Source organism: Eimeria mitis, genomic scaffold (genome assembly GCF_000499745.2).
Source record: "Eimeria mitis Houghton genomic scaffold, Emh_scaff36, whole genome shotgun sequence".
Taxonomy (NCBI): domain Eukaryota; phylum Apicomplexa; class Conoidasida; order Eucoccidiorida; family Eimeriidae; genus Eimeria; species Eimeria mitis.
In genome coordinates, this window is record NW_024015262.1 from 47,945 (window position 1) to 58,449 (window position 10,505).

General features: G+C 54.3%; 1 protein-coding gene across 1 annotated transcript; it reads right to left on the minus strand.

Moving 5' to 3' along the window:
* Window positions 1–1,130: 1,130 nt before the first annotated feature.
* On the minus strand, window positions 1,131–7,785 carry EMH_0039020 (AGC kinase, putative; the record flags this gene model as incomplete). The annotated part of the gene is given in 9 exon segments (XM_038022610.1): window positions 1,131–1,670; window positions 1,911–2,031; window positions 2,525–2,691; window positions 2,936–3,035; window positions 3,353–3,487; window positions 3,853–3,962; window positions 4,233–4,321; window positions 4,815–7,477; window positions 7,481–7,785. Coding segments are annotated over 9 exon segments (4,230 nt in total).
* Window positions 7,786–10,505: the final 2,720 nt, after the last annotated feature.

The following is a 10,505-nucleotide window of genomic DNA, read 5'->3' on the forward strand; positions in this document are numbered from 1 at the left end:
CACTAAAACATCCTAGCAGCATACAAAGCGGGCAACGACCACCTATATGAAGGCAAAGTAGTTCGTTTTCCCCCGCAAGCTGTCTGGTATGTGTGTATTGGTACAAAAATGTCCTGTCTATTGGAGGTGAAAACGCAGTCAGCTTCGGGCGTGGTCTCCAGTATCCTTCGAGTTTACCGGAGGCCTCTACAATTGGGCTGGAAGGCCATAAAACGTTCAGCATTGCGCAAGGACCGCGTTCCCTTTCAACCAAGCACGATATGACAAGAGAGAACTGTTTTTCGAGGGTGATTCCACTTCTCCTTGGTTGGCCTCATGGAATCCATGGGGCCTACCCACTCTGCACTGGAGGAACAGCAGGGCTGCGACCCCATACCTAAAGGGCTTATTATCGAACCCGACAAAAAAATACAACTCTTTAGCTCCTTTAGTGTCGCGCTCAGCTTACACCAGCATGCAGAAAGCGAAGAGAAGTGGTCGTGCCTGGGAGTAAACGGGAAGTGGAAGCTGTGCCACACGGCATTCTCGCGGCGTCTCATGGGCGTGTACCTTCGCCAAGATTAGCGACGGCTTCTGCCGGGCAATGTATTACGTAGAGCCACAGTGGACGGCACGTCGTGATAGCAGCGGCGGCTTGGCCTCCTCACGGCAGCAAGTGACAAGCATGCATAGCCAAACCCTAGCGGGTCTCGTTTCTGCGCCTGCCGGTGTGTGTGTGCTTGTGGTTGCCGGCTTCTCCAGTGCGGGAGATGTACCGGCGGCTCACTAAATGCATTAACAAACATCAAATAGCCCAGCCCAGTCTCCGTCCTGCACAAGCCGGAGGAAGGCTGGGGGGAAAGAGAATGATATGACTGAACTCGCCGACCGACCATCGCCTCGGATAGCGAGACAGAGAAGAACACGCAGGTCGACGTAGGTCCTCTCCCTACGGAAATACAACAGAGGCTGCGCCAATAACAAGCCTAGAAATCGTAGGGGTCATCCGGAGATGTTGCCGCTTTGCCCCAGGTCCTGAAAAGTAACGCAACGTGCCAGACATAAGCAGATACTGCCTCAAACAATCAGCCCAGGTCGTACCGTTCAAGCGGTGCAAGTAACATATTTGCCCTCGAGCGAAAGGGCTGGGTTCAGGAGTTGTAAAGGTCCAAAACGCGTATGGTGCAATCAACATTCAAACAGGAGAGGTAGACAGACCCCTGGAGGCGTTCATCATACGTAAATCCCTTGAAGAGGGCCTCTCCTTCCTCGTCTTCGGTTGGCTGGGTGTTGTGAGGAGAGTGAGAGCTGCATGCATTTGCGTGTGCGCATGCGTCCTCTGGGTGCCGAGCTGTCCCCTTGTGAGCTGTCGCAGCACAGGCGCCACCGGCTGCAAGATCTGCTGGTGCTGTACCTGTTGCTGCCCTACTGCTGCTGCTGCGACTGCTGTTCCCTGCAGAGTGCGGCATGGGTGTGCGAGACCGTTGCATTCTCGTGCTGTTGCCCCTGGAGATGGCGGTACCGAAAGCTGCGTCAGGCCCTTCACCGTCACCTGATAAAACGGGTTCTCGTTTAACATCCGCCGGAAAGTACTTGCTGTCCTCATGTGAATGGAGGCGGGGCTTGAAAGGTGGCTCTATTTTCTTCGCAAGAAGCAGGTCCCAATCTACAGATTCAAAAAAGGGATGCCTCTGCACGCAAAACAAACAAATCAGCCGAATTTGCGCAAAAGCAAACAAATTCAATGTTCATACACGAGATGAGTCGGACTTCGTTATAAAGTTGTCATTCGGAAGCGCATTTACCCATACTCCCATCATCTGATGTTCAGCGCGTTACTTCACTCCCTCTTTTCCACTCATTATCTGTTTCTCATCTGCTAATCTCTAGTGTACTGCTATCTTTTAATTTTATAAGTATAAACAGCATACCTTTATCTCCTCTGCGTCTAAGGGTCCAGCGCCCAATCGCTCGTTGGCATCACGGTGCAGAAGATTCTTCAGGAGGTCAACAGCTGCGGGGGACAAATCCGCAGGGAACTCCAGTCCCCCCCTGGACGCAACAGCAGCAGTAGCAGCAGAAAAACGCCACAAACTTGCACTCACGTCGGGAATCGCCAACTTTCACAGCATCGCATTACTGCACCCATGTAGCGCATACATACATATATATTACGTGCACGTGCGTACGGCGTTTGTGTGCCGTCAGCTCATGCTTTCGTACAAACAAGTTGTGCTTGTGCACTGTTCACTATTCTTCCAGCCACGCAACAATCAAGAGCGGTCTCTTTTCAGTGTATCTCAATTAATGTATAGGACATCAGGTAGAAAGACTAACAATAACAACAGTACCTAGTCCCTCCGTGGGCATGCAGAGGCGGAAAGGTCATTTGCGGCACGAATTGCGGCTGTCTACTGCTCCGGATGCATGCAACTCCATATTTGTGTGAGCACTCATACATGAGCATTCAGCGTGCATCTTGTTCATAATGGAGAAACGCAGTTAAGAATAAATTCGGAAATACGGACTCCAAAGCACAACTCACCAGAGAATGTTCGTGAAAAGGGCTTGGCGGTTCGCCGTGTAGAAAGGGGGCAGGCCTGTCAGCATTTCGTAGAGCAGGGCCCCGAGACTCCACCAATCCGCTGCTTTTCCATGCCCGACCTGACACAGGATCTCAGGGGCTATGTACTCTGGCGTCCCACACACGGACTGCAGCACAAGCAGCAGGAGCGGCAGCAAAGCAGCCATTCAGCAGCCTGCGTTGATCGCGTGAGCAGCCAGCAGCAACCATGAACAGGAAAGAGCAGTGGCTTCAAAGCACCACTGAAGAACAAACCCCTCTAGACCTGTTGCACAGACCCCGAGTAGCAAACACAGCAAAAACAACAGCAACAGCAACACTCGAAGCAGGACAAAGAGCGGCAGAAGCAGCTGCAGACAGCGGGCTGTTTACTCGGGCACTATTGTTGTCGGCGATGCCGCTCTTTGAGAGACCAAAGTCTGTTAGCCGGATATGGCCATCCATATCCAGCAACACATTTTCTGATTTGAGGCTGAATCCAGACAAAACGCGCAATGAGGGGAAGGAGGAACACGCCTTAAACAAGCACAACACGCTGGGCGCTGCCTTCGTGCTGCTGCAGCCGTGCAGCTGACACATATAATCCACTAAAAATAAGACCATGCGTCGCCCTGCGTGCGGTGCTAATTGCTCTTAAAGGCGGCCTAGAAGCCTGTAGGGCTCTTAGAAAAATGCAGCAAGGAGATGCTATGTCGTTCGTCGTAAGGTGGATGCATATGCAAGCAATAAAGCATATATGTGCGGGTTGGAGATGGGGCAGTCAGGAGCGTGTATGTGAGGTTGTTTTACTCTCTGTAGATCACGTTGTGTTTGTGAAGATGCTCCAACGCGAGCAGCAGCTCAGCCGCGTAGAAGCGAGAGCGCTCCTCAGTGAATTTCCCTTCTTTCTGCAAATGGAAAAACAACTCCCCCCCGGGACAGTACCTGCGACACATAATGCCCAAGACCATCCTAAATCTTCTATCGAACTACACGTTCGTACGTGAAATGCTTAAACGCGTCACTTCACTCCCAGCACACGCCCCTCATCATACAGCGCAGCTACAGCTTCAGCAGCAACAGCAGTGCAAGCCATGGATGTAGCTGCAGAGAAGGCTCTGCAGTTGCCCCCCGCGGCGTGAACGAGCAGATACTTGGCGACAAATCAACACGACTTCAGTTGTTCTAAGCGAGAGAGGGGTGGAGCGAGCAGCCTAGCGAACCGCCCTAAATCCTAGAACTAAGAAGAGCGCAGACATTTACGGCAGACAGAGTGACCAGTTCAAACAATCGGAGAAAGAAAGACGGACTCTAAAACAAAGTAAAGCTTCTTGGGTGTCTGAAATGCGAAGTGCATCTGCACAATAAAAGGATGAGATATCGCCTCCAGAACCGCCCGCTCCGTGCGCGTGTGCTGCACCTGTTAAACGCAACAGAAGCAGCGGTAGCAAAATTCCGATCACAACAGCAGCAGCAGGAGCAGCAAAAGCAGAAACAGCAACCAACGCTAAGATTTCAGAAGCCGCGTAGAGCCGAAGTGCATTCAAATATATCGTCATTTGCAGTCCCGCAAGTGAAGAAACATGAAAAGTGCAGGTTACGACAGTATCAATCTGCTACCTTAGGGGTCTCTATTCAGTGTCATAAGGGCCCCTATAAGCTACCTAGTGCAATGACCAAAACGCCTCACCTGGCTGCGACGCAGCAGCGATTCCTTCAGAAGAACCTTCAGCGCGTATAGCTGGCCGTCTTGCTCGAACCGGGCCAGCATAACTTTGCCTAAACGCAGCAGGAGGGGGTCCGATAGGGGGAATAAACAGAAGCATAGGCACACAGAACAACAAATACTCAGACGAACAAAACCCCCAGGTAACTAAATGCACAACTTAGGCGAAAACGAACCAATAAACGACAAACGAATGAGAGAGTCAACAGCAATGAATAAATGCGCAGATTCAAGGGCAAACAAAACAAGCCAGTAAAGCCACTGACAAATGCATGAGGATGCAAAAAAACGAACACTTAAGCTACACATAGGTAAGTAGACATGCACTCAGAACAATGCATAAGCAATATGCCCCTCTGTTTGGTTCAAGAGAGAAAAAAGGAGGGCTGATTGCCTGTCTAGAGAGAGAGGATGTAGACCAAGGAGGTGGAACGGATAAATTTTTGAGCTTTTCACAGAGACGACCGTGTTTACGCGTGCACGCATGCATGCGTGCTCCGTGTTGCGCGTTTCCGTGCAGCGTCTAGTGTATGAGTATATACGAACCATATGAGCCCTTGCCGATGACGTGCAGCAGCACAAAGTCGCCAGGGCCAACTTTCTTTGCCTCTAGCGGGGCTAGATACGCCATGTTCTTAGTGTACGCATAACCCTCCTCGGGGAGCATCGGGCTGTTTGTGATGCTCCCGCTGCTGCTTCTGCTCTCGCGGCTCCTGCTGCTGCTGCGGCTGTTGTGGCTGCTGCTGTGACTCCTGTGGCGTGCGCCTGAGCTACTGCTGCAACCCCCACCCTTTCCTCCGTCCTGAGAAATTGCTGCGGCACAGTTTGTCGAATCCATGGCTGCTGAGTTGTTACTGGATAGCACCTGACGGCACCCCGCAGCAATATTACCAGAAGCTGCAGTAGCAGCAGTAGCAGTAGGGGCAGGAGGTGGAGTGCTCTTGGTTGCGCGTCTCCTGCAGGCCCGGGGAGGCGCTTCTCCTAGCTGCTGCGCGCTGGCAACAAGGTTCCGCTCCTCCTGCATCAACCGAGGCCGGCAGGGTAGCTCCCTTCCACTTCGATTGCCTGAGCTCCATGGGTGAGAGCGTCCATGCGCCTCCCACTGGCCCTGCTGCTGCCGCTGCGGCTGCTGCGGGGAGGAAGTAGAAGAAGCGCTGTGCACACTACCAGCGTAGCTGGACGCAGGAGCAGCAGTCATGCGACCGGCTGTACGGGTCATTCGAGTACCTGTGGGCTCGCAGACGGGAGCTGTTGCAAGTGCGTGCACCGGCCACGGGTAAACAGCGGCAGCAGCAGCAGCTGCTGCTGCTGCTGCCGCCGCCGCAGAGGACCCCGAGGCAGTTTGAGGCACGCAGTCTGCGGCTGCTGTTGACACTGGGAAGGCCGCCTGTTGCCACTGGCGCGGAAGGCCTCTGCGGGGGCCAGGAACGCTGCTGCAGTGGGGAGCCGAGGCAGTCTGGTGCTGCTGCTGCTGCTGGTGCTGCTGGTGGTGTTGCTGCTGTGGGCCGCGCCGTGGCGCCCGCTGGTGACTCTTGTTCACTCCAGCTGGCCTCTGAAGCCCCCAGTCGTGTCGCTGCTGCTGGACCAGGCCCAAATATCGCTGCTGCTGCTGCTGCAGCTGCTGTTGCTGCTGCTGCAGCTGCTGCAGAGGAAGGTACGTGTACGCAGGCACATCAACTGGAGCAGCCAGTGCGTAGGACATTCGTTGCCATTGCTGCCACTGCTGCTGCCAATGCTGCCACTGCTGCTGCTGCAGCTGCTGCTGCTGTAGGTGCTGCTGCTGCAGGTGTTGCTGCTGCAGCTGTTGGTGCTGCAGCTGCTGCTGCTGCAGCTGCTGCCACTGTTGCTGCTGCAGCTGCCACGACTGCCAGTACGAGTGCGACAAATGCTGCCACGATTGTTGCTGCTGCAGCGGTGCCTCGCGAAAAACAGCATATGGGGTGGGGCAGCCCATAGAGGCGCCAAGGGGAACGACGCCGTTCAGAGCCGAGGCAGGAGCTGTTGCTGCTGCGGCCGCTGCAGTGGCGGCTGCCGCTGCAACAGCAGCACCTGCGGCAGCAGAAGCAGCGCCAGCTGTCGAGCCGCCTTCTTGCTTGTCCCCGACACCCACCGCCGGGTACCTTGCTGCTTCCATGGGCCTCGGGCCGTCCGTGGCAGGCGCATGTGCTGCTGCTGCTACTGCTGCTGCTGCTGCCGCTGCTGCTGCTGCAGTTTCCGTCGCCCCTGTTGCTTCGTTTGCTGCTGATGCTGCTGCAGCGGGGAAGTCGACAGGGTCTGCTTCAGCAGCAATGATCTGCGTGCTGCAGGCATCGCCTGGTTGCAAAGGGCTGCTGCTGCTGCTTGCGCCGCTGCCTTCGGGGTGGGGGGCCCCAGCAAACGAGGACCTCGTGGGGACGCCCACCACTGAGAGGAACGGATACTCAGATGAAGAATACAAATAGTGAGGGGGAAGAGGAGCCAAGGGGGTAGGATGCTGCTGCATATGCTGCTGTACGCGCTGCTGCTGCTGTAGGTGCTGCTGCTGCTGCTGTACGTGCTGCTGCGGTGGCTGCTGTCCGCGCTGCTGCTGCGGCGGCGGCCCCTGTGCGTAAAAACACTGTTGCACCGGCGGAAGCGAGGCGGCGGCCGGTGGAGTTGTTGCTGTGGGGGCGGCCTCAAAGGTCAGGGGGGGCGCCCAGGGCTGCGGCGCGCCACTGTGAGGACCCTGCGGCGTCAGCCCCAACACGGGGAGGCAGAAGTGGGGGGCTCCAAGGAAGCCGCAGTGGGGTGGGGACGGCCTCAGTCTGGGCTGATGCGGGCCCCCTCCCCTCACATCTAGAGGGTACCCATGGTCCAGCCGCAAGCGTAGCGCATCAGAGGTAAGGCCGCCAAAAGGCAGCATTGTCCTGTACTCCTCCCGTGGCTGCCGCTCCATCCGGTCCCAGCAACGGTGCTGAAGCTGCTGCAGTGAATGTTGCAGTGAATGCTGCGTTGGATGTTGCAGAGAATGCTGTAGAGAACCAGGAACCCATTCGCGCACTGGCGATGCACCACCCGCTGCCGCTGCAGCAGCGGCTGCTGCGCCAGCTTCTGCTGCCGCTGCTGCTGCTGCCTCGCGACGGGCAGCCCTGGAGGAGCGACCCACAGGCCTTTCTGCTGCAGGGGAATCCGTTGCATGTGGACCCCAGGGAGGGAGAACGAGAGCTTGGTGCTGCTGCTGCTGCTGCTGCTGNTGCTGCTGCTGCTGCTGCTGCTGACGGGGTCGTCGCTGAGGGTTTGTTCTGTTTCGTGCTCTGTTTTGCTGCAGGAACTGCTGCTGCTGTTGCTGCGGCTGGTCCTGTTGATCCTGTTGGTGCCGCTGCTGAAGGAAGTTGCGATTTGCACGCCGGCTTGTGCGGGGCTGCTGGTGTTGTTGCTGTTGTTCGTCGGGTGGACAAGGTTGTTTCTGCAGCGATGGTACCGGTGTTTGTTGCTGCTGCTGTTGCGATGGTATTACATGCTGCTGCTGCTGCAGCAGCTCCCGTGTGTCTGCCCCCATAGCAAATGGGGGGCTGCTGTCATGCCTCACCTAAGGGCAACCCGGAGTCTGTCTTGCGGATGTGGTTGCTGTTGCTGGTGCTGCTGCTTGTGCTGATTCTGATTCTGCGCGGGGTGCTGCATGGGTTGCCTCGAGTGGGGACATGGGTAGAGTACGTTTAGGCTGCGGGAGGCCTCGTTGCCTAGTCCTCAGGCCTGTGAAGGCACCAAAGAGCCGCTGACCGCCGGGCGCGTGAATCAAGAAGATACGCATGAATTTGAAATGAAAGAAAATGACTTATCCGTGGTTTCAGCTGGCAAGAAAGGCGCAAAAAATGGGTGATCTGCCTCTCCTGCCTTGTGACCCTTCAGCGAGAAAGGGTCTGGGCTAGGCCCCTGCCCTCTGCGGGAGCAAACAGGAGCCCTACCAACCAAAAAATAAGAGGAGAGGACAAAAAGAATATAAAAAGAAAATTGCTTTAACAATTAAAACGGGCAGAATACAGACGACAACAGTGCCAGCCGCTTCTGTTCAGCCGCATGCAGAGCCCTCCAGATCTCCAAGGCAGTGGCAGTGCCTCGCTGAAGGCTTTTATAGAAACAATCGCACCATCCCCAGAGTCGAAATGTAAACAAATGAAGCACAAAGAAACCGAAACCAGCCGAGATGCCTGAGCCGGCACAAACTCGCGTGCTCTCAATCGTCCACAACTCCTTTTAAATCGAAATCATATATTTCAATCAGCAAGAAACGCATACACACACGACCTCCTCCTAAAACCCCTTCTTCCGCACAGACCTAACATATACACCCTGCGGCAAGGCTTGGAACTATTTGTAAGTTCTCAGCAGGAGCCCTCTCCCTCCCCTCAGGGATCCGGGCTTACTGCCTACGTTTTCTAGGGTTTAATGACCAACACTTCTGTCCCCCTGTAGTATTTCTTAAACTCCCTTAGAGCGAAGTAATAGCTGGTTTGGAAGTCAGACAAAAAACTACGGCCATTTTTAATTTTGAGGATCCTCTCCTCCGTGCATACCGCTCTTCATCGTGAGATTAGCCCACAGCCATCTAACGAAACATTGTAGTATGCTCTGCCTGGCGCTAGTACGTATTTGATACTGGTGTGCTGGCCGGCTTCTGAGGACCACGTAGGTGTGTAACAGTTGTCAAGTCCGTATGTGCATGCAGCAAGTGAGACTTTGACAAGCTTGCACGTGGTTGGGGGTTGCAGCAAGGAGTGCGGCGACACGCCGCAGGCTACCTTCTCTCCTTACTATCCCCAGGGGTTTGTACTGCAGTGTTCAGTATTCCTGGAGACTGGAGAGCAGTTCGTCTGCTTTCAAATCATTCTTATCCTAAGCGTGTTGACTCCCCTGCACCTCACGGCGATCCTAGGCTGAGACAGAGGACCCTCGTTGCAGTTCATAGCCCACCATGATTGAGAGTGCCATGCCCAGATGATTTTATGTGCAGCTCCTTGCAGTAGCGTTATCGGGAGGCAGAAACAGCGGCATCACAGGACGAGAACCTAACGGCCGCCTTCCCCCGTACAACTAACCCTGCCAATGCAAGAGCTTGCAAGTGAGATATAGGATATGCATGAATCTGAAATGGAAGACAATGAGTTGTCTGTGGTTTCATCTGGCATAAAATGTGCAAGAAAAAGTGTGATATGCCTGTCCTGCCTCGTGACCCTTCAGTGAGAGAGGGTCTGCGCTTGCTCCCTGCGGGAGCAAACAGGAACCCTACCAAATAAGACAACAGGACAAAAAGAATATAAAACGTAATCTGTTTAAACGAGTAAAACTGGCGGAATAAAGGCGAGAACGCTACTACCCGCTTCTCTTTGCATGCATGCCCTCCTAATTTACACGGCATCGGCAGCGCCTCCCTGAAGGCTTTTATAGAAACAATCGCACCATCCCGGACTCGGAAGGTAAACAAATGAAACGCAGAGAAAGNAAATGAAACGCAGAGAAAGCGAAACTAGCCAAGATGTATGAGTAGGAAAAAGCCCGCGCGTTCTCAATTGTTTGGAGGTCCTTTTATATTGAGGCCGTCTCTTCCAAGCAACAAAAATCATACACGCACGACCGCCTCCTAAAGCCCCTTCTTCCACGCAGATTCAACAAATGCATCCTGCGGCGGGGCTTGGAAACACTCGCAAGGTCTTTGGGGGAGCCCTCTGCGTCCCCTTGGGGTCCAGGGCATGCATACCGCTTTTAGGGTCGGATGACCAACACTTGAGCCCCTCTCTAGTATTTCTTAAGAGCTCCGAGGGCGAGTTAATTGCTCGTTCGGAAACCAGACAAACAACTAGGACTAAGTTTTATTCTTAGGTTCTTCTCCAATCGTGGGAGCAACGCACAGACATCTAAGGATATAGTGTTGTGGCCCTAACGGTCGTGCAGATGTTTTATACTGGCATGGGGGCGGGCTAAGGAGGGCCAACTAGGTGTGTAACAATTGTCGAGGGCATATTTGCATGCAGCTAGCGGGGCTTATTTATATTTACACGTCGGCAGGAGTTGCAGCAAAGAGTGCTGCAACTCATGATAGGCTACCTTCTCACTGCTCCCAGTGTTTTGTACTGCTGTGCTCAATATGCCGTGAGACTGGAGGGCAGTTCAGCTTGTTTCAAAGAGCTCTTATCCTCAGTGTTTTGACTCTATTGCACCTCACGGCGGTCCTCAGCTGAGACAGTGGACCCTTGTCAGACTTGGTAGCAGAACATGACTGAG